Source organism: Neolamprologus brichardi, chromosome 17 (genome assembly GCF_056152115.1).
Source record: "Neolamprologus brichardi isolate AB-2024 chromosome 17, ASM5615211v1, whole genome shotgun sequence".
NCBI classification, from domain to species: Eukaryota; Metazoa; Chordata; class Actinopteri; order Cichliformes; family Cichlidae; genus Neolamprologus; species Neolamprologus brichardi.
Window position 1 is genome coordinate 17659253 of NC_142120.1, and position 24089 is coordinate 17683341.

Below are 24089 nucleotides of genomic sequence, written 5' to 3' on the forward strand. Positions count from 1 at the left end.
TTTTGCATGCATATGACTGTAATTATGATCCAATAAACAGATGTGCAGTAGTTAAAAATGCAGTAATCCACCTGTCCACTAAAGGAGCAAAAGTGTGCCAAGAAAATATCCCCCACAGCTTTTCAGCACAAACACCACCCGCCTGAGCTGGTGATATAAGGCAGGATGGATCCATGCGCTCATGTTGTTGCCATCAACAACCCTGCCATCCAAACAATGCAGCGGAAATTGAGACTGTAGCTGTCACAGGACTCGCTCTTACTCACTGTGACGTTCTGGAGTAAAACATGGCCAAAAAACATAACGTAGCTAGATTTACTGCTGCAGAAGCCCTGACGCTAACCCTACATTCTTCTGAATAAAAGTATTTAATATCATAATTAATGACATTAAAACACACTGGAGTTATCATCTAAAGTTTAAGGCAAGTATCTTTGACCAAAATCGGAATAAATTGACTTTATGTAAAGATTAGAGATAACCCTATTTCCTTACTGATCTCAGAAAATATTTATCATTGCCCCAATATTTTGTTCTGTGGGTTGTTTTTTCTTTTCTTTTCTTATTTTTGTAACTGTAGATAATGGAGAAAAACAGAACAAAACAAAAAAGCAAAGGAATATTAGTCATGAATATAGGAAAAAGAAAATGAGCCATTAGAAAAAACAAAGGCTCATTTAATTATAAAAACAGAGTGGTCAAGTGAGGCTTAAAAAGTCTATATAAAAGGCTATCTTCTTTTGGCACTTTGTAAAGCAGATGTTAAACACAAAACAGGAAGCCTTCCATTGAGCCTTCTCTGCTACCTGTGCTCTAAAAAAGATCCTTTCTTACCTCCAGGTGTCCCACGATGCAAAAGCGCTCGGCCTCATTCAGTCCGCAGGTGGAGGAGGCGGTGAGTTTGTGCGCCCTGCCGATCAGCAGGTCACCTGTGGCTGGGTAGCAGCTGCCCTCGGTGCAAATATCTGGGAACTGCGGAACCTGCTGTGCCCTGACAGGAGCCCACAGGGCTGCAGGGAGGAGAGACTGGTGTCAGTGAGATGTCAGCACAAAGCACTGCCCTCGTTCTTCTTTTGGTTTTAATGATAAAAGCCAGAAACAGAGCAGGCTTGCGATCAGTTTATTTCAATTAGAATCACATGAATTCACTCTTCAGATGAGAATTAAATGCGCAGCTGTGGGAAAGTGCTCTACTGAAAGTTTTATTTAGCTCTTAAACTCTCCTCCAGCATTTGTTTTGGAACAGGAAAACGGTGGATAATCGTTTACAGATGCCTCTCATTACATGTGATGGGAGCGAACATGTCCCAGCAGATCAATTTTAGCCAAATAAAGTTGTTCAAATTAAAACTTCAACTCACCCAAAGTGGTTAAAAGGTGGATTATGAGCAACATGGCCCGGACCCGTGCACTGACAGCTTATCGTGATGTTCACGGTCCTACCGCAGAGAGTGTGTGCTGATGTGTGTGTGTGTGTGAAGTGTGAAGTCAGAGGCGAGGGTGTTGTCTTGTAGAAAGTCCGCATCCCACCAAACAACAACTCCACCCCGCTGTCAGCTGCGCGCCACCGAGAGATCTGGAAAACAAGCGCACCCTCTGCTGGAAGGCCTAAAGAATTTTTCTACACGTTAATATTCGCAGTTCTCTGCTCATAGTTTATTACTTCATTATAAAAGCTCGATTTAATTCTGTTTAATTGTCCTCTTTAAGTGCCAGAACTATTGTTTGAATTTTTGTAAATTTGTTTTGGTTTTCGTTTTGGAAACTAGTAAAGCTTATTTCTAAATTTCCTTGTACTTTATCAACTCGATCACTGACCATTTCAAAACTAATTTTTAAATAAATTCAGTGTCAGTGGAAATATTCAATGTTTGGGGTAAAAATAAAGCATCATGTGAGCGTCACAAGACCAAAAACAACTACTTAAGTTTAAAAACATACCAGAATGGTATATTTGCAGACTGGCCTTTATCAAGATCATCTCCTATTTATGTTGAATTATTATTAATGCAAATTTGGAAATCAGCTGGGATAATTCTGGTTTATACACTGCTACACTGCAGGGCAGCTAGATTCACCATGTTTTGTTTTTGACTCACCCTATCCCCAGCTTACAGGTTTCAAGAACCAAGAGGAATAAAAAGCATTATGTATTTCTTCTTAAAGACTAAAATATCAGAAAATAGTTCATTGTATTTAGAACTATGGCATAAACACATAGTTTAACTCCAAGTTAATATTTTTTCAGAGGTGGAAACAAGCTTCCATAACCCAGAGCTCAATAAGATGAATATTTGTCACTATGTGTTTGTAAAAAGTAATTTGTGTTTGAATTGTTAGTAATTATTTTCTGGATAACATTTTTTATAGGGAGTGACCAACATGAATAGGGACAAAGGATGAAGATGAAGAGGAAAAGAGGAAGATTCAGAAAGGAGAGCGAGTGAGATGGAGGCAGTGGCAACCCCTACAGGGAGCAGCCGAAAAATAAAGAAGGCCCTTAAAGCGGCACGCTTAACGACACGTGGAACGTCGGACTCTTGTTGGAGACGGACCGGAAGTAGCGTGAGGTTACAGAAGATTCTTGTGAAGTGTTGCACCTGGTAAGTTTATAAGCGGCTCTTTAGTGGCCACTGAGGTGCTTTTTTACAGTTTTGTGACACGGGTTCCTCTCCAGGTGCCCCCCGCTGTAAATCCGGTCTTAGGGAGAAAATCGTTGATTACTGGGGGTTTGTTTCGAGTCTGCATCCTATGGCGGGAGAGCTCTCAAGCCTCGATGCTCCTCTGAGAACCTGGAGCTCTGACTTTGGTGGTCGGTGCTACATAAACTGGGCTAATTTCTCTGCTAGCTTAACTCTGAACTCTCATTGTTGCACATAAAATATGAACTTACTAGTAAAACTCTCTCTAAACCATCGAAACAAAGTAGCATTATTAATAAACTAGCATTAAAGGGATGTGGGTTGTTATAAAATTACTTATATATTTGTTTCTTCAAAATAAAGTAATAGCAGTTTGCTTCTGAATAAATCTTTTTAATTATTTTTTTTATTTATTTAGTTTTTTTTTTTTACATTTTTGACTTCGAGCCTTGTAAAAGCAAGCCTATAGCTATCTTGAAATGCACCAGGTCACGTTGAGGAGTTACTACAAAGCAAAGGTGTAAAACATAAGGCATGGTGTCTAAAATCGGCCCGGCAAACACAATCCGGGTAAACATTTTAGACTATTAACTGTATGTAAGTTTAGCTGTTATTCTACTTTTAAAGACTTGGCCAGTGGTACTACATTAAAGTAATTAAGTGAAAGCTACAAACTGTATTTGTGTAATATACCGAGTACACAGTGTTAATAAAAAAATAAATAAAAATAAACAGACGATATGAGGTAACAAAAATTTTTATGTTCTACAATTACAGGACAGTCTGGAACTACCAGGACTTTTTTAGTTGTTGCTAATCTTACAGATTTTTCAGTGTTTCACTGGTCTGGCTCACTTCAGAGGTATTATAGTTTTTTGTTTTCTAATTATTTTTTATTTTTATTTCCTTTTGGCTTTTTGTTTTTAATTCTGTTTATTTTGCTGGTTACTAGAGTTGATTTTCTCACTTCATTTTAGCTTTTAGTATCAGTATTAGTTTTAGTCTTTTTAGTTATGACTCACAGTCTTGTAGACTTCCAGAGTCTCAATAAACATGTCCATTGAGCCAGAGAAAATTGGAGAAACACAGTAGTTTTTCTCATATTCACATATTGCCATGACTTCGGTGTATAATATGTTTTGATATTATGATAGCGGAAGTTAGATGTACAAATGGATGAAATGAGCTTCGTCTGAAGGTGTGTGGGCTCAGAGTAGAGCTGTTGCTCCTCCACATCAAGATGAACCAGCTGAGGTGTTTCGGACAAGTCCAGGTGGTCCAGTTGGCTGCTTTGGGAACGCCTCAGTGTCGCACCAGAAGAAATGAAGAGGAATGTCTGAGCTTCTGCTTAGATCGCTGCCCTCTCGACCCAGACATGGATAAGCAGCAGAAGATGGATGGATGGAAGGAAATGCTACTTTGGGAGATATTTTAGTGCAATGATAACATATTTATGTTAACTATAATCTTTTTTTTTCTTTCAAGCTTAAGGAAGATATTTGCAGTCAGCACATTATTTCTATTGTGTTTTTCAGATCTGCACTGTATCAGTCTCAGCTGCTGTGTTTGTCTTCAGTCAGAAGAAAGATGCTTAGAAGTGCATCAGCACAGGTGAGGAGGAAATGGTCATCGCTGGACCATAAAAACCGTACCAGATAAAATCAGTATTAGATATTGGTATTGTAATTAATAACAGATGGAATGGGGGGAAAAGTAGAAATTGTAAATATATTTTTTTTTTAAAAAATCTTGTTGCCAACATTTTGAAGTATTTTAACTATTTGGCTGTTCCTTCTCAGATCATCCGGCAGGCGGTGAGGTACAGGAGTACAGACGCCAGCCTCATCCTGGAGAGATGTAAGTGAATTTCTTCTCCAGCTTCTCTTCTCTCTGCTTTGAGGGGTTTCGAATCTTTTTACAGATGTTCAGATGGGTTGACATCAGAACATCAGGTTGCTGCAGTGTTTTCTCATCATGGAGGACCGGGGCTGTGTCTAGTTATTACACATTAATTCAAAGGGGATTTTCATAAACGCTGGGCTAACTGTAATAAATATGCTGTCTGTATCTGTTTCAGCGATAAACCGGGTGCAGCTGTTAGGTCGGGTCGGCCAGGACCCGGTGATGAGACAGGTGGAGGGCCGAAACCCGGTTACCATCTTCTCATTAGCGACCAATGAGATGTGGCGCTCTGGAGAGGGAGAAATGAGCTCATCAGGTAGCAGTGTAATGTAGTCTTTAGACCCAACAAAAGATCTACTAAAAACTTACAATACACCTCCAACTGATGTTCATACTGTTATTCTCATGTGTAAAAATTAAGGCCAGGAGGCCAGAATTGGCCCAAGAAAGACTCCAATCAGACCCACTGCACATCTTAAGGAAATGTGAACCAGGGCAAAAGTTTAGGTTTTTTACTGCGTTTTGAGACCTTTCACAGCTTGTCCTGCATTAACTGCCATTCATCCTACACCAAAGTAACTAAGCAATAGATAAAAAACAAAGTGATCCACTAAAAAATTCCTATAAATTAACAGAAACTTTCAGTCTGAGCAGTGATCTACCAGAAATTTTTCTCTAATTTTACACATTTGTTTCTTACGATTTACTTCCAAAAACCCATGTGGGCAGATTTTTTTTCATCAGTTACTACAGCAGCATTTCTTTATCATGTAGAAAAACTAGAACATACTGTTGACACTGACCTATTTATCTTATATTAATATATCTCATGGATTAAATAGTTAAATTTGAGAGAGAAGGGCATTTTCACTTAAGATCAAAGTGGGCTGTTTGTGTCCCACATTGTAATATGACTTTGACATCCTTGATGTCGATGTGTTGGATTAGTGCTGTTTATATGTTAGGATCTTTAGGGTAATCTTGGGATATATTATTGTATTTTAATTGTGAATAAACTGAAACATCCTCCTCTGAAATGTGACATTTCTTGATCTTTCAGCTCAGATTTACTAAAGTAACCAACACCCCTCTTTTTATTCTGATTTGGTTCAGTCTGGTTTTACACATTGAAAGCACCAACATTCAACAGGGTTTGTGATGATTTGGTCAGCTTTGTTTCATTTTGCTGTTGCTCAGTCATATTTACCTACCGCACTGCATGATTTTGATCCGTATCTGCAGATCAACATGAACTGATATTACCTGCTGTTTTTGCTGCTAGATGTTTTTCATATCATGCATTTTCTGCAGGGTGAGGGCTGCTTGCACTTCAAGGTCTCATTTTTCTTTGCCTGCATCCCTGAATTAAACACGAGCATTTCAGTGTTTCTGTGTTAGTCACTGAGTAGCAGACGCATTCTCTGCATTCTAGCTTAAATTTTGAAGGTAGAATGAAATAAAAGGTCAAGTGTTCTTTTAAAAGTTTAAATGCTAAAATAAATATGTTAAAAATGCACTGATAAAGCTGAGTGAGCTGATGAGAGGGTGCAAATAAAGGAGATATAATAAACTATCTGGATGATGTTTCAGTAACAAGGAGGAAATTATTTAGGAAACTAATAGACTTTAACAAAATAAACGATTAACTGTGGAGCTTCTATTGAAGGTGGGATATTCATGTTGTTGTGACATCACTGTTTTATCAGTCAAAGTTGAATGCAACTGCTTGCATTTGCCACTAGAGGGCGTCGGCGAACGTTAACAGATTGTTATTCATCACTACTGCTGGATTTCAAGGTTTTGAGTCTAGACAGCTGCTCTTCATGTGCCTCTGCACTGGGCTCAGTCATCATCAGACACTCCAGCCTTTATGGTTCATTCATGATCGTCATTAGAAATTATAAATACAACTGATGAGACGTGTTTCATAGCTCACTGTGATAGAAAAGCCGTGCAGGCAGCCTTTAAAGTGTTTAAATATTAGAATGAATAACACTCCAAATAAGAAGATTGACTGTTTTTCTCATGTTCTCTTGGGCTTAGCTTGGTTTTTTAAAGGTATTTCAAGCGCTCTTGTTTCTTTGGAGAGTCTGAATACCAATTAATCTGATTCGCCTGCTGCTGTTTTCTAATTCCAGGTGACATCAGCCAGAAGACGACGTGGCATCGTGTGTCTATATTCAAACCTGGTCTGAGAGACGTGGCGTACCAGTACGTCAAAAAAGGGTAGGACCTGCATGTTTCCTGTACAGGCAGAAGACTTAGCTGTGAATATGTGTGTAGATTTACTGCTCTGCTGTGGATGGGAAAAGGGGAATAAAGCTGCATGACTATTTTTACCAGCTCTCTAAATGTTCCCAAACCCAAGCCAATCACAGAGTAATCAGAGTAATCCTATCTGTGTTTATCCACTGTCAGACATGAGCTGGCTTTCTTCTGATTGGCTGCCCCTCATAAACAGAAGGTTTGACCGGTATGTGACTGGGAATTATGTGAGGTGGCCATATGAAGAATACCCACTCCCAGTGACTTGTCTGGCATTGTAGATTTAGAGCTTGCAGTAGTTACTGTAAGAATCAGCATCCACCTTTGTGACAGTGTACATATGACAGAGTTAGAGATGGAGGCGAGGCTGAGATGGTTTCGACATGTGCAGAGGAGGGAGAGTAGCTATATCAAGTCAAAGATGCTGACGTTGGAGCTGCCAGGCAGGAACAGGTTGTTCTCACAGCCTCTGTGACAAGTAAACACAACCTGATGTAAAATCAGTTGTAGTGCTTCTTTACCTTATAAAGACATGCAGCATTTTATTAGTATTGCAGAGTAAAAACACTCCTCGGTTTGGGGGGGGGATGCTCTTTGGTATTTTGAGTAAGAGTTCTACACTCAGTAACTCCTATGACTTCTGTTTTCAGATATAAAAATATGCTTTTATGGTCTTTTAAAGCTCTAGAATCTGTTCATCACATTAGGAGTTTCAGAATAAAAGAACATTGTGCGAATGAGCCATTGTCATTTTCAGGTCGAGGATTCTAGTAGAGGGGAAGCTGGACTACGGCGAATACGTGGACAAGAACCAAGTCAGACGTCAGGCCACCACCATCATCGCAGGTCAGGTCAAACACCCACACAAACACACTCGGGCCTGATTTACACTTCACTGGATACTCTTTGCGTCGGCACTGCCGGCATTTATTACTTGTTTATTACTGTGTGGTGGTGTCTCTGTGTTTCATATGCAGTAGCAGCCAATAGAAAGACATAAAATGCTGGGACTTTTGCACAGGATTCAGGGGTTTTGTTTGTTTGTTTGTTTTTTCAGTTAAAGCGTAGATTTCCAGCTGAAGCCTAAATCCAGTGACGCACATCTACTCTGTCAACATGTCACCCTGATGTTCTCCTCTCTGATTCTTTTTGATTCTCTGCAGACAACATCATTTTCCTGAGCGATAACGTGCGAGACAGAACCTGAAGGACCTTCCTCTCCGTCTTCGTCTCCACCAAACACCAAGGCGACTTCTTTTTGTATTTTCTTCTTTATACCAAAATAAGACTCAAGGATGTGAAGTAAAGGAACTGTTTTCACAAGAAGCCGGGAGGACGGACAGGATAAGCTATGACCATCTTTGGTTGCGGCACCACCTGCTGGTGCACATGAAGTCTTAGAGGCTTCAGGAGGAGCAGAAACAGCTCAGCTGTAGTAAATGTACACCTACTGATTATGACTTAGACGTTACAGATAACTTTAATGTTGTTTAATCCATCCAAGTTGCTCTAAACGCTTCTCCTGAATCATAACTCTGAGTTTGGGGACTCTTTGAAAGGTAGTAGCTCTGTTAAGAGCAGCTCTCACTCTGCTCTCACTTACTGTGACTTGTAATGTTATAGATTTTGTTTCCTTGTGCCAGTAAAGACATACTGTCTTTATAAGCTGAAGTTGTTTCATGGTGAGTAAGACAAATTTACCCTGTGAGCCAGTTTCACAGGGACGCCCACAAACCTGTTTCGAAATTTAAATTAAATTCTGCCTGCAAGTTATTTTCCCTCATCGCATCTCCGTCACGCTTTATGCTTGAAATCGTTGAGTTTTCTAGAAAAGATGAAACAATAATCTCCATTTCATGTAGCTGCTGCCGAGGTTAACTCACAGGTTAGGTCGTCTTTTATGGCCTAACGTGATCTCCCGCTTCTTAAATTAAGTAAAGCTTTCAGAAAGTCACTGGATTATGTGTAAAATGCATCACCACAAAGCTGAAAACAGGTTTGTTTCTCCATGCGCGTGAAATGTTGATGTGTTGCAGATGGTCTTAAAATCAGATTTATGGCAGGTAATCGAATCTCTGTGCCTGTCTCTGAAACTAAACGGCTTCAAAGGGAGGTCTTTTTTCTCAGAGTTTGATTAAACTGCTTCCTGTCTCTTCTTCAAGCAGAAAGCTGCTGTGTTGGAAGCAAAGTCATCTCAAGTGTTGCAATCTGCGTGCAGTTTGCACATTTTTGTCTTGCTACACGATCAGCCTCAGGAGTGGACGCTTCTGCAAAAGAAGATACATCTCTGATGTGGTAACAGTTTTGTCCCATTTGACCCCATGTTAACTTTTTTTTCTTACTTTAAAGAAAAAATTATTAGTATTTATTAGTATTTATTTATAAATACTAATGGCCTCTCAAAATATAAAGTATTTTCACCATTTTTCTTCCAGCTCTGCTCCTAAATAAAAGCGGTTTCACTGGAGGTCAAGGTTCACGTCTCGCAAATTTCGACACCTTAAGACTGGTTTTAATTTCTGCTGTTTTCATTATTAACTGCATGAGTCATCTATAGCTATAGCCACATTACTATGTGGGGAATTTGACATTTTCTGCTCTGTCACTCTTTTGTCAGTTGTACTTATCTGTTTATCTTCATTTCCTTCCTGCACGGTGACTGAACTGTTCAGAAAGGACATACTAGATGTTTGTTTGTTTGTTTTTTTTAATACATATATGTTCCTAAAGATACAATAAACAAAATTTATGTTTAAAATATTTATTAAATGCACTTAAAAATTACTTTATCTTGGGTAAATATACAAAAAAAATGAGAGAAAACGTTTGAAATAAGCTGAAAATGTAATTTTTATAGTTAAGGTATATTTTTTTTTCAAATATTGTTTTAAAATGAACTCTTTAAACCCGTGTTTTTGTTTTTGTTTTAACCAGAATAATGCGATTGGCTGTTTCAGTAGCAGCCGGGGTGGGATTAAAACGAGAAGGTAGTCTTGGCCTAAAGTAATTGGTCGCACGAGTTTTTGAAGTTCCTGATTGGCTGCGCAGGTTGTCAGTGAAAGGCTCTGAGGAGCTTTAAATACAAAAGAGCTCTGATTGGTCAGGCAGACGAATGTGGGCGGGCGGTTGAGTTACGGGAGAACCCTGTGGATTCAAGGCCAATCACCCACAGTGATACCGGAAGTAGCTTCGGGTTATTTAAAAAAATAAAAGATTTTTTGAAAGACAAGATTGACTTTAGTTTGTAACTTTGCTTAGTTTCATTTTCCTTCATAACTCACGGACTAGAAATATACAATTTATATTTTTTCTTTTAATAAGAAAAACACTATAATATTCATTTTCATGCAAGAAGTTAGAAAAAAAATGCATCATACTTAACCATTAGATCTCAAGCAACACCAATCTTTAAAGCAATCACACTACTCTAATTATTTATAATATTATAATTAAAACATTTTTTATTTTATTTTTGTTACATTTTTAAGAGATAGCCTAGGGATAAATTAATTTGCGTTTAAATTTACAATCATCTAAACACTGGGTAATATTTGCATGCTGGAATGGCCACACTACATAAAAAACATTCAGAGTTAATAGTTTGTACAATGTCTAAGAAATATACTGGATTAGAGGAGACACCCTTCACAATTGTAACAGCAACAATTGTACAGCAGTAGTTTCAGATACATACATATAATCTTTGAAAATGTTCCAATGAAATGTATGTGTGCAAAAAATTTCTTGATGCATGCTCAATTATCCAGGTAAGTAAATCTCCAAAATGTTCTCAGGAGAGAACGTTTCTCCCACTGAAAACGCTACGGCCTGATGAACAGAAACAACTTTTGGGAAACAGAATTTAACTAAAGTTTTTCCAAAACCCCGAAAGCCCTTTGACAAGACGTTGTTGGTTTTATATTTAAATGTAGGCAAATTGCTGAGGTAACCATGCAATCTTTAAATCTAAGCTGAAGACTTAACCTTTTTTGTTGTTGTGGTGGTGGCTGGATAAGTTGATTATACAATGTAAAGGCTTTGATGCTATAATAATACGTTTTTTTGTTTTTTAAAGAAACTCTAAATAAGCTTTAGATAATAATTATACAAATGTCTAAACTTGACTATTATTATTATTATTATTATTATTAATTTATTATTATTATTGTTACAACATGGTACTAGTAGTAGTATTTTTTTTACATCACAACTAACAAAAGCAAATATTTTGTATGCAATCAATATCTTTGCATGTGTTATCATTATTATCATCATTATTAAAACAATATTGTTGCTGTCGTTGTTGTTAAATTACTGACATTTTTTCTTTGCCAACAACAAGAAAAAAAAGCTCTGCAATCACTATTAGGTTTTTTATTTTGAAATTAGAGACCGGAAGCTCCGCTTAGTTAACCTGAGTATTTTCAAACTAGTGTCAAAAATTAATGACGGAGCTTTTACATGTTCTGTTTTTTAATATGTTGTGATGTTTAATGCTGTGTTATCAGTCGTACTAAAGGCTGAGATTAAGACTTGAGTTTGTTTTTTGTTTTTGTTTTTTCTCTATTGCTCCTCCGTCTCACTGTGTGTGACTCCTCCCACACATTCCTGTGTCTGAGAGGAGGAGGTAAGAAAAGGAAGGGGAGCCTGGTGGAAACACTCTGTGGACCCTGATCCAGAGAGGAGAGATGATAAACAACAACAACAACAACAGCTCTCAGCTTGAATGCGTCTGCTTCAGCCCTCTCTCACATTTATCTCTCTGTATCTGAACCGACTGGACGCGTTTCGACTGTGTTTTTATTTCTTTGCCTTCACTCCAAAAAGTTGTGGAGAACTTTCCGGTGGAGTTTGAGGTTTCCAGCCTGACTGTCTGCACTGCAACAGAGCCCCGCTGTGTTTGTGCTGCTGTTGCTGCTGCTGGAGGAGGAGGGGAAAAAACAACAAGGCCACAGAGAGTCTGTGTGGAGGAAATCATGGAGATCCTGGACAGCAGTGAGTCGTTTCTTCACTGGGACAGGAACCTCAGCGAGCTGTCCGAGGCCGGAGAAATCGACTGTGTGCTCAACACCACAGTAAGTGATCGATTAGCTGGGGTGTAAATGATCGATCAGGGGTCTGGTGATAGGCTCTGCAGCTGCTCAGCGGGGGATGATCACCCTTATCTCACTTAGATGAGGTATTAGTAGAGAGGAGGGGGGAGGGTGTGTGTGTGTGTGTGTGTGTGTACCCTGCTCTCCGTTCAGATGTTGAGCCTTGGGGTCCAGGATGCTCCTCTGACTCATTTTTACATTTTTCAAACAAATCAGTCTGCAAGGTTTTACTCAGATGACTCACTAAGACGCACAATTTAAAGCACTCTACACAAGTATATTTACACTACTGTGTGCTTCTACTCGTTCATACTTCAGAGATTAATAACGTAGACCTCATTACAGGTATCTGGTGGTTTTATTTATAAGCTGCTTTCCTGAAAATCATTATTTTTCCAATCAAATCAAAGCAATTGCTTTTAAAAATATATATATACTTCCAGGTCCTTATTTATGTAGTATTTCTTTCTTTAGTATAGATGCGCACGCAGATATTTTTAGTACTTTTCTCATTCAGACAACCACATTCGTACACCAGTGGCTTTGGAGCTACCCGTGCTATTGTCAAGAATCCTTCAGCATCTGGAGACGCCGAGCATCAAGCCACCATCCCTGCAACAAGTAGATTTAAATGAGTAATAACTTTAGTTTTAGTGCTTTACTAATGCTGGATTTTTTTGGAGCTGGCTCTCTACCTAACAGTATCCTTTAAATCAGTGGCGGTCCTAGCCTGTTTGGTGCCCTGGGCGAACACTCCCTCTGGCGCCCCCCCCCCCCCCCCCCCCCCCCACACACACACACACAAAACATATTAAGGATTGTACATTAACATAAAACTGTTGTACACACACATATGAAGAGAGAGAGAATATGCATAGTATGCAAACGGCTACCAAACAGCCATCATAATTCGTCATACTATGAGAACGGGACAAATCAACAATTAACAATGACTAATTAATATTAAAATCTGTAACATAATGTATTGTTTGGAGTTTAGTCTGTTACTGTTGCTATTTTTACCATTTCTTCTTGGAGCAACTGTAACCCACATAATTTCCTTAGGGATTAATAAAGTATTCTGATTCTGATTGGTTCAGGATGACCTGCCATTATCCAATCACACACCTGCTTACCTGCATCTTTTGCTCGTTTCTCCTCCTCTTCTTTTCTCTTTTTTTCTAAACTGAGGACCTGATGGCTTTGAACTTTTCTTGTCCATCTTACATTGGTTTTAATTTTGCACTCCAGTATGAACACCCATCCCTCAACCCGAGGATCACCACAACATGATCTAATAGACCAACACCTTAGTTCACAGATTCACTTTGTCTAGGGTTTATTTCTGAGATTTCACACAACCCAGGATTCAAATCATGAATATATAATGGGCTTGGATTTACAATATTATGAATGAAATGTGCTCTATTTGGAAGCAGTCGGCCCCCTCCCCTTTCGACGGGTTGTGTGTGAAACTTTAAATCATCAAACTGTAAATTTTAAATTGTTATTGATCCCTTTACCCCGAGTCCTAAAGTGTATATTTATTTTCTTACTCTTTTTATATGTATTATTTGTTTACTTGCACTGCTGTAACTGGAGCCTCGTTGTCTCGTCTCTCTATATACTGGACTGTAGCGGAGATGACAATAAAGTTTACTTTGACTTCAGCAGCGAGCAGGCGCACCGAGGGCTCTCATGCTCACTTTTCGTGTACAGAATTTCGAAAAAAACATCGGTGCAAATTATACGTCTGTATTAATGTAATGTCTGGTGTTTTCGTGTTTTCGTGTTTGTTGGTTTGTTTTTATTTTGTTTTACTTTGCGAGTTGGTTATTAGACGCTGCTCCAGCCGGTCAGAAAATCCCCCGCCGCCCCGCCCTCTCCTCCCTGTGCTGCAGGCGCACCTAGCAAACGAAGGGCGCCCTTACTCCCAGCAAATGGGCGATAGAAGACCGATATTCCCAATATGCGCTGGCTGACGTCGGGGCAGCATGAGTACGAGCATTTTTTTTTTGCCGATGCCGGTGATGCCGCCCCCCACCACGATGCCGCCCCGGGCAACCGCCCGTGTCGCCCGTATCTAAAACCGCTACTGCTTTAAATATTTATAAAGTGTGTTAAAGTGAGCTGCTGCTTCATGTCCTGTAGATGACAAAACCTGGAGTCGGACCATGAACTCGTTATAGCTGCTGTTATTATATTGGTCAGGTATCTGATTTACAAAAGACATCCATGCAAAGTGGGGATATTTAAAGAATTTATTCACGCGCAGTCAACATTACATCGGCTTCAGTTCTACCACGTTATTTGCTTAAACACAAGCTTCTGCTTTTATGTGCCCACAGAAGGTGTTAGTCACAAACAACGGCGTTGCAGTGCAGAGAAAAGAGCAGCAGACTAAAGTAGAAAAAAGAGAGAAACATGAGTGCTGCGTCTGGCCTCAGTAAGATGAGGCCTGCAGTTATGTAACTTGAAGGGTGTCTCCCAGCTGTGTGACTTCTCGGGGAACACTGTGGGCCAAGAGGCGAGCGAGTGAGATGGAGAAAGCGAGACTGAAAGGTGTTTGTCTGTCAAATCTGCATATATGTGTGTGTGTGTGGAGAAGGAAGGGGGGAGCGTCTGCATTTGCAGGGAGAAATCCAGCTCACTTACAGGACGGGAATCAGACACCACAGGCGCCTAATGAGCCTGACTTTTGTTTCCATCCTTTCTGAGGACATTGCATTGACTTAATATTAACTTCTCTGAGCCCTTTTCCCCCCAACTTTAAGCGTCATGCTGACTTGCCCGCCCCCCTCCCCCCCAAAAGTGAAAGAAGTGGTGTTCCTGCTCTATGTTGTGGCTGTGTGATGAGATTTGAGTGAGTAAAGCAGGCTCACACAAACGCAGACAGCCTCCCGCAGACAGGTAAAGACTTGTGTTAAAGCTTCAGAGAGCATTCATGCTGTGAATGAAGGGCCTTTAAACACGACCCGAGGCTACAGTTCCTCTCATATACCTGCAGACCCGAGAGCTGTAGCTGTGATCTTTGAAAAATGAAAATACAGAAAAATGCAGTAAATAATGCAGCCATTTGCATTTCTGTGAGCAAAAACATTTACCAAAAGAAGCAGCCGGTCAGAGGGAGGCCAAAAATGGAGCAAAAGTTAAGTGAAAGTCAGCGTTGGTAACAACCCACCACTGGATGTGTAAAAACAGCCATTGTTTTGCTGAATCATTCACCACCACCACTTCACGATGCGCTTGCAGCTTTTTCCCGCCGTTAGCGGCTTTGCGTATGAGCTAAATCTTTAGAGAGAGATGCATATCATTTCCAACTTAATGGAAATATTGGTTCCATTCCATTTGCATGTAAGCATTTCTGATGTATTTCTATTTTGCATATGTTATATCTACTGATTTATATACTGCAGATCACTGGAAAATGCAGGCAATTTGTTCCAGAGGCAAGTCTTGCCACTTGACAGCCATCTTGGCAACATGCCTGGGCAGTTATTTCTGCAGCCGCATGGAAATTTATTCAAACTTCATGTACATAATCAGTTAGATCTGATTATAAAGTGCTTTAAAAGTTTGTTAATAAGGTTCATACTTCTTCTACACAGCTCATTTCAGAGTGCCCTCCACAGGTGGTGTAAAATAAGTATTTTGCTAACATGACATCACCTAGCTAGCTGTTAAAGAAATCTTTTTCTTTTTTCCAACCTACGGCATTGCCCCCTGCTGGCCATAGGTCACATTGCGCTTACCTAAACTATATATAGAAGTACTGGGACACCTCCACGTTACACCTCCAGGAGCTGCTCAGCCATGGAGGCCGTGAAGCTCCCAGCCTTCAGCTTCTGTGCTGATGTTAACGTCAGAGGAGGTTTGGAGCCCTGCAGTTACTGAGTCAGCAGAGCGTTGGTGACGACCGCACTCTGTGACTTTACGTGGTCTGACGCTTCGCGCTGGAGTTGCTGGTATTCCTGAAACCTTTGTAATAAAAACACCTGGAGTTGATCGTGGAATATCGAGGAACCTCCCAAACTGACTTGTTGCTTAATTTTGATGTCGTACCTGTTCCGATGGGACTGAACACACCTGAATTCACAGATTATAAGGTGTGGCTAATTATACTTTGTTTTGCTACAGCAACAAGTACATAAACCAGCCACTGCATGGTGATATACTCGTGCAGCCCCCTTTTTTTTGCACCACCGCCTGCTGATTGGCAGAAACTTTGTAATCTCCCACTTTGTGGCTAAAGTTGGTTGAACTTCTCAGACTGAAGACAGCTGAGCAAAAGTCTGAAACCTTTTTGATGTTCATTCAGACAACAAATCAGCAAAATGTGCTCCCTCCAAATCTCCTTAAACCTGTTTCTAAAATCTAGAATAAAAATTAAAAGAACTAATTTTTTATGTTTTGTGACTTTTAGCAGAATCAGCCTTACAAATCGCTTAATCTTTAAACTAAACACACTTTTCACTTTAGTTTCTTTGTGATGAAACTTCACCAACACACACACACACAGCCCAGGTTGTGTTAAGAGGCAAGGTGCTCCTGTTAGGTCACTGGACACTATATTTAGTAAGGCATGAATAGCATGTGTGTGTGTGGCAGTGGGGGATGCATGATTGCAGAAACCAACAAGCCTGCAGTGTTTGAATCTCCGGCAGCTTGAGAAGCAGACTGGAGTCTTTGTTCCTCTCTTCAGGTCGTGGGTCGGGTCTCTCTCGCACTTTCTCCCCCCTCCACCCCTGGGGAGGGAGGTTTTTTGCCATTCGCTAGAATTCCTCTCGACAGTGTAAAGCTTCTCCGTCGGTAGCACGTGTCGTTTCCTCCCATGTCATCCCGTCGCTGTTTGAAAGCTTTTATCGTGTTCAGGTTTCTCAGGTTTTTGAACGATAACACCTGCTTGGTTTAAAGGTGGAGGCGCTATTTTTTTTTCCCTCTTTCTTTTTAGCCTTTTATTTCCACTCACCCGTGAAATTCCTTTAGTGACACTGTAGTAGAGTAACAATACATATTTTAGGCTTGTCTGTCTGTCTGTTTCAAGACGTCATTCAAGTCTTGTGCAGTTTTCTGAAAGAATTTAAACCAGTGTAAATTATTTAGTTATTGAAACATTTTAAAATCTTGTGTATTCATATTTTTACTCTTTAAAAATTTAGTTTTTGAAGAGACGGGTGACTTTTGTACCTGTGGTACCATTTTTTCGTCATGACAATCCACTTGACGCCTTTTACTGCCAGGTGTGGAAAAGAGATCCAGTTTTGCTTCACCTTAGTCTTCAAATAGTCCAATAATCGTCCTTTTTTAGCTCAATTTTTGGTCACTACCAAATGTTTCTGGTTAGTTGCTAAATTCTGTCTGAACTTGTGTCTTTGTCTGTCTCCTTGGTATTAAGGGAAATTGTGGGTTTTCATTTACGTATTTATTTGTTGTTGAAAGAGACTCAAAGCGACACATGAATGACAAAACCTTATGATAAAAGAAGTTGGAAGTGTTTGCGTGCTTGAGTAAGATCTAGCTAAAACATATAGTTTGGAGTCATTTCACAGAATATTTCACAGAATATTCAGTAGATTTACACCAGAAAGAGACGTTAGTGACGCTAATCTGTCCTGCTCTAACCTCCTTAATGATCATTTAATGACTCTGAGTGTTGTGGGATCATTACTTGTGTTAGACTTGTTTTCTGTCTCATTTTTATCTTATCTCTGCTCCTTTTTCTTGTGAAATACCAGATGTTTTTGCATGTGGAGACATGAATGAATCACACACTGGGACTGCTGGGCACAGGCCCAAGTGTCAGGGTGGCCTGGACTAGAGTTTGCGTATCTGGTCAGACGTTAAATGCCCTTTGACCTGCCAGCTCTCTAATACAAAGATCCTGAAACATCTGATTAAGCTGATGTTTAAAAAGAGCAGGTAACAGTCTTGTGAGTTTAGGGACATTGTCCAGAGTTTGATGTGAAAGCAGCTACAAAATAATGCAAAGTATTTGTAGAGCATCAGCATGTTCACAGAGTCAGAAACTCATGGGAGGAAAGCAGAAAGAAATGCACACTGACCACAGTAGTCAGATGGAACAACCACCAAGAGATAGAAAACCACTGCAAACACACACAAAAAAAACCCAAGACAGCAAAGAGAAACAGAAAAATGGATCCAAAGACTCACTTTGTGTGTCTGTTTGCCTGTGAGTGCTGCTTGTGTGCAGGAGTGATGGGGTCTGTTCTTTTATTTTCAGTTCTGTATTTTGTGTACTTGAGTATTTTTGCTTGATTCATGTTCACGAATAAGCATTTATCTTAGTGCCGCCACCGTCACACATCCATTTAAGCCAGTTTTCTTCTGATCGACTGCCGAGGTCATATCAGGGATATGCACTCTCACTGATATCGTGCTAGAGTCAAGAGTGGACAAAAGAAGGTGTTTAGAGTGGTTTGAAGCCAAAACAACAGTACAAATACGACAGAAAATAAGGAAAAACACGTTAGACCCTCTTAAACAAAGAAGGAAAAACAAATCACTCTTCACACATACACCTGTAGCTAAGACCTGCAGCAAGTGGAGAAGAGACAGAAAGTGACGGTAAGATCATATTTTTGTCAGAGGCTTCAGGAAAAGGAGTCAGGAAGAATTTCAGAGTCTGGCAGGAAGCCGAGCACATGCTGAACTCGCTGCCCTTGCAGTGAGCACAAGAGACTGACATGCAGGGGGAAAGTGTGCGTTTGCTCCACACACGCGCTACAGCTTTCCTTACATAACACTCAACATACCTACAGATAATCTCTGGGCGCTATCCATGAGCGTAACTCCAGCTGTAACCCAGCACTTTTATGAACACATGTGATGGGCTGGTGGCGGCTCGGCACACTTTTGGGACAGAGGTGTTTTATTCCAGCAGAGGGGGAACAGCTTGACCCGTGTGCTCACACTGCAGAGCCTGTTCTCCGTCAGGGCAGGGCATCCTGCTCGCCGGTGGCCTCGCTCCGTCTCTCTCTGAATGGTCCGAGTGTGTGCTGTAACATGAGTGTCAGAGCGCGGAGAGAGATGCTCATTCAGGGCATAGGGACACACACAAATGCACAAACAAAAGTGCGCACACACACACACACACACACACATTCACAGCAGTATTTTATTCTTAGAATCACCGAAGGGTAACTTTACAATACAAGGATTCAGATTTAAGCTCGAATTGTTCACGTTGCGTGTCACAACCAGGCACACCTCTTCAGATTTGTTCACCTGTAACTCAAGTCTGTGCTGAAGGAGCATACCTGAGTGTGAGAACAAAGCTCAAAGAAGCTGTTATTAGCGCAGGCGTGGTGCCGGATCTTCAGGTTGTTCGCAGAGGCGACTGTGACTTTCGCACAGGAACAAAATGATGACGCAAAGATCCAGTGACGCAGTCTGATTTATTTACAAACTCAGACCCGGGCAATGAAGCGTGTTTGACAATCCGGTTCCGGATTATGAATGGAAGTCGTAAGTTTAGATAAATATGCAAACGAGTGCAATAAATTTAAACTGTAGATGCTTGACAGCGGAGAAAGTTTGTAAAATCTTTTTGTTAATAGTTAATCTGCACAGGTTTTTAATAATCAATTAATTTCTTATCAAAGGAACCAGACATGACCCTAGTTTTAAAAACCTGAACATATTCAGTTTACTGTCATTTAAGGAAAAGGAAAACAGCACATCGTCACATCAGAGAAGCTGAAACTGGAGCAACATTTTCACTGTTACTTAAAATGATTAAAACAATTCATCATTTCTAAAAAGAAAATGACTGCAGCTCTGATAAATTAGGAGTTACTTGAACTTTTGGGCCTGGGTTTCGCTAATATTTAAGAAAACTGGTAAGTGACATAGCAGCAGCTGTACAGAACCTCTGCAATCCTCTCTCGGGTTCAGTTTTTACCGTCTGGTCCTGAATTCTGGTTCCTGCCTAAACTTAAACCCACACGCTTCCTCAGAGTCAGGTAAATCCCGACAATTAAATAAAATAGCAGATTGAAGGGGCCAAATTCTGTGTTTACTCTTAGTCTGAGCCTGACTTTGACTCTGAATAGCTAAACTGGCCAATGACTTCGAGTACCACTGAGCCACAGGTTGAGACAAGTAGGACTAATACTAGCAGGTAAACGGGGATGAAATGGATGTGTTTGATATGGATTTCTGTAAATGTGTATTTGGAAGGCTGAATGTGGGTTTTATTGCTTCCTTTGACTTTGTTTTGAGTCTGTCGCACTTCCTGAATCTCCACAATAACATGATAAGTTACCACAGTCAGATTTCACTCAGTGATTAGAAGACAACTGTCTGAATAAAGAACATTTTACTTTAGCGAGTGAGTTCATCTGAAAAATCAACTCTTTAGAGTTTTCTGGCCCACGCTGCTGCTTATCCAGCTGTGTAGTTTTACTGTAAGTGTCCCAGTTTTGGAGATGGTTGCCTTCTCAAAGGTCATGACCCTGTTAACGCCACATAGCCTCAGTTTCTTTTTGGATCTGTTCTCCTGCTACTGAAATACATCTAAGGCTCAGGACTGTCTGATAGGATGCATATATTTATTTACATATAGTATCCCTCTTCAGCTGACCTGCTGAAGAGCTGCTTTGGGAGACAGTAGAGGGAGAAAAAAAGAGAAGCCACAGACCTCGATGTAAGCATTTTCATTAAGGAAGTATTTTCTAAGCAACCAGGTCAAAATTCATGAAAAGGACCTTTTTTATTGGTTGTTTGAGCACCACAAGTCAAGCGGAACAATCGCACCAAAAGTATACAGACCAAACCCACGTTAGTTCATGACTCAACCCACCAACCTATCATATTTATACGACTGATGACAAGCAGCCTGAGATCTCTGTAATAAAGTAAGTAAGTAAGTAAACTTTATTTATTAAGCGCTTTTCACAGACAGACAATCACAAAGCGCTGTACACAAATATTAAAATAAACAGTAAAATCAATAAACATTATAAACAATGTAAAAGATCAAATGTAAATAATGTAAAAATATAAAATATGTAGATCAACAAAAGGCTTGTTTGAACAGAAGAGTTTTTAACTGTTTTTTAAAAGAATCCACAGAGTCAAGCAAACGTAATTGTAGTGGTAAACTGTTCCACAGCCTTGGTGCAACAGACTGAAAGGCTCTGTCCCCTTTTGTCTTCAGTCGTGTACGGGGAACAACTAAGAGACTCTGAGTCTGTGAGCGGAGATGACGAGCAGCAGTGTATTTTATAAGAAGCTTGGATAAGTAATCTGGAGCCTGGCCATTTAGTGCTCTGTATGTTAAAACAAGAATTTTAAAGTGAATTCTAAACTCTATTGGGAGCCAATGTAAAGAATATAAGATGGGAGTAATGTGAACACGCTTGGTAGAGCGAGTTAGTAGTCTGGCTGCTGCGTTTTGTATAGCTTGGAGGCGAGAAAGAGATGATTTATCCAAGCTAGTAAACAGGGAATTACAGTAGTCTTAGCGTGATGACACAAAAGCATGAATGAGTTTTTCCAATTCAGCTGAGGAAACCATATGTCGTAGTTTAGATATGTTTCTTAAATGATAGAAACAGGAACGAGACAAAGACAAAGTATGCGCAATTTCAGCAATGCAATTATAAAGAAATGCTTTTGTGGTAAGTCAGTTAGGCCAGTCAGTGCAGCTCTTCAGGTTTAAATCCAAATCTAAACTCAGTCTTAACTTACTAAGTAAACTGGCCTTGTTACTGTGGACCTGCTGTAAAAACAGGAGAGACAAGTCAGCATCTTCCGTACCAGCTAAAGGTGACCACGGCAGCCTTTTGTGAGTAGGATGGTTGAAAAATCCAAAGTTTATTTGTTCCTTCTTTGCATTTTTCAAATCCATCCAGGGAGTAGGATTGAACCCTGGTGGGCCGATTCTTGTCCCTAGACCGTATGTTTGTCACCCCGAACTGACAGACAAGCATGGCTGCAGAGTGATTCAAAGTTTCCTGCTTTAAAATATTTAAATGCACATTTATTTCATGCCGAAGCTGGACTGCACTCACTGAAAAGTTTTTAAAGAATCCAACTGAACTTTTAGGTTTGAATGCTTCTACACTGAGAATAAACTCTCTGACTTTTCTCTCTCCTGCATCTCGTTAATCATGTCACTGTTTTGGCCTTTAAAAGTGTCAGTGGTCTGCAGATGGTGCACACACACAGAGGATGAGCAAAAAAATTTTTTTTCCTTTGTCAAATCTGATGCAACTTTTCTTTTGACTTTGAAAGTGGACTCAGACTTGAGCTTGCTGCAGGCGTGCAGCCATTTGAGAGCAAAGCGAAGGTAGTAATCAGCGTGGGGAGGGATCATTATGGAAAATCCACAGGAGCCTTCGTTCTTTGAGGCAAAGCTAAATTTATCCCTCTGTCTGTATTTCTGTCTCCTTCTACCTTTCTCTCTCTTTTTTCTCGCTCCATCCTCTATCTCTCTGCCCCCTCTCCCCTCAGCTTTAGGCACCATAAAATGTTTTAAATGGCAGTGTGTGGTTAGCAGGGTGTGGGTTCAATGTCCCTCTGAGTACTTTATACACCCAGCCCTTAAATGAGCCTTGAGGCGGTTTTATGTCAAAGCCGCTGTTGGTGAAATACAGATAACTGACCTCTGGTTCTTTACTCTTTAGAAGCATGTTTGTTTTTTTTTTTTAAATTCTTTAAACGTAAGAGTTTCAGGCGAGTTTCCAGAGCTGCTCTACAGGATTTTGTCCATGTTAGAAACTTTAAATTCGCTGAATAAACAGAACTTCAGTGGCTTTAGCAGCTTGTAGTGAGACTTTGGGGTTTTTGCATGAGCTCCACTATTTCATGTATTAAACATCAAAGCCTGTAAAGCCTGTAAACTGGGTATTAAACAGTGTGAGCACCAAGAAACGCTCAGCTTTGATGTTTTTGTTTTTTTAGTAGCTGGTAACCTGCCTTGTGACTCAACAAAAGTCCAATCCAGACCTGTTTAAGATGCTAATCTGTCCATCTGCTGTCGAGTTAGCATTTCACTCCTCTTTCTACCCATTATCCACCACCTTCCTCCTCCTCCCCCCGTCACTCCTGCTAGACGAGTCAGCTCCTGTTGGAAATGCCAGAAACATCTCTGCAGCTGTTCCTGACTCGTCTTTCTGTATGTAAAGTGACTTAATCAGTCTGATTTGTTTCCTAACCTTTCATTCTTTCACATATTAATGCGTTTTCTCATAATTTTTCATGAATCCCCTCTAAATGGACTATTATGTTTAGCAGTATCGCTGTAATCTGACTCAAGATGCAGATTCTTTTTCTGCAGAACGTTTGTGTTGAACGAAGCGTTCAACACAAACTTCTGCAAAATTTCCACAGAAAAGCACTCTGCAACATGCCAAATCGTTGAGGTTTTCTTTTAGACATTATAAAGTATTACCAAACGAACAGTTGTCGGTTATACAACATGAGTCTGCAAAAGCAAAAAGACAAATTCAAATGCATTTTAGCTTTTTCCACCTCTGAAATCAGTTTGTATTTTCTGTTGTAATCATTTCGAATCCCTAATTCTTTCAAATTGAATATATTCTACATTGCTGGATCTGATGTTTTATCCCATATTTCCCACATTTTTTGGCATTCCCACTCATTGACTCCCAGCCATAATGTAAACTACTAATGAGGACTGCTTGGGTACCCCCTACGACCTCCTGGTCACTTGGGAAAAATGGAGTATTCAATGACCGGTTACCGGGGAGCTGAAGCTGTTGAGGGTGCAGCACCAAAATTCTCATTGTGATCACTTTGGATGCTAGCACGATGCTGTAGTTTACATTAAAGTCACCCACATAAACACTTGCTAACTGCTTGTCGAGCTGCACTGAAACTTGAAAACAGTTGTCTCAAACTGGAAAGGGAGAGCTTTCACCTTCAAAGTAAAAGTTGTGGTACTTTTACTTACCAGCGTGTTTCAGAAGATAAAACCTTTGCTTTGAAGGCCCAAAGTTCTCTGTTTCTGATTTGTGTTGCACTCTTTTTGCTTTCACTACAGCTCGACAAAGGGTTGGCGAGTGTTTGCAGACAAGTTGGCATTTTTCATGCAAACTGCTTGTGATCGCAGCATCTTGCTAGTAACCAAAGCAATCGCAAGAAGGTTTTAAGCAGCATCCTGTACGTCTTTGTAACCAGTTTCACTCTAGCAACACTTGCC

The 24089-nt window shown here is 40.1% G+C and overlaps 3 protein-coding genes across 4 annotated transcripts in view; 2 read left to right on the forward strand and 1 right to left on the reverse strand.

The window, feature by feature from the left end:
- lamb1b (laminin, beta 1b) overlaps positions 1 to 1466 on the reverse strand; it is a 32140-nt gene extending 30674 nt beyond the window's left edge. Inside the window, exons 1-2 of the mRNA XM_087830328.1 lie at positions 1362 to 1466; positions 835 to 1010 (exon numbers count right to left, since the gene is read on the reverse strand). Of these exons, the coding sequence (XP_087686454.1) occupies positions 835 to 1010; positions 1362 to 1395 (210 nt within the window). The 5' untranslated portion in view covers positions 1396 to 1466. The remainder of the gene's footprint in view (positions 1 to 834; positions 1011 to 1361) is intronic.
- Positions 1467 to 2511: 1045 nt separating this feature from the next.
- Positions 2512 to 8480, forward strand: ssbp1 (single-stranded DNA binding protein 1). Of its 2 annotated transcripts, none has more exons than XM_035907252.2 (7): positions 2512 to 2603; positions 4178 to 4253; positions 4442 to 4499; positions 4720 to 4863; positions 6683 to 6770; positions 7567 to 7655; positions 7973 to 8480. In XM_035907252.2, the coding sequence occupies exons 2-7, from the start codon at positions 4230 to 4232 to the stop codon at positions 8014 to 8016; spliced, it is 447 nt and encodes a 148-aa protein (XP_035763145.1). In that variant the 5' UTR covers positions 2512 to 2603; positions 4178 to 4229; the 3' UTR covers positions 8017 to 8480. The 2 variants fall into 2 exon arrangements, with proteins under 2 accessions (XP_035763145.1, XP_006780967.1); XM_006780904.3 differs by having other exon boundaries at positions 4720 to 4860.
- A 2842-nt stretch (positions 8481 to 11322) lies between these two features.
- creb3l2 (cAMP responsive element binding protein 3-like 2) overlaps positions 11323 to 24089 on the forward strand; it is a 36660-nt gene continuing 23893 nt past the window's right edge. The window contains exon 1 of the mRNA XM_006780905.3: positions 11323 to 11884. Coding sequence (XP_006780968.1) covers positions 11786 to 11884 — 99 coding nt within the window. The 5' untranslated portion in view covers positions 11323 to 11785. The remainder of the gene's footprint in view (positions 11885 to 24089) is intronic.

Bases quoted from the DNA above. Each gene is read 5' to 3' on its own strand.
- ssbp1 (XM_035907252.2), top strand. From the start codon at position 4,230: ATGCTTAGAAGTGCATCAGCACAG. The intron at 6,771-7,566 runs GTAGGACCTGCA...TGTCATTTTCAG, and splicing joins TACCAGTACGTCAAAAAAGG to GTCGAGGATTCTAGTAGAGG. The intron at 7,656-7,972 runs GTCAGGTCAAAC...GATTCTCTGCAG, and splicing joins GGCCACCACCATCATCGCAG to ACAACATCATTTTCCTGAGC.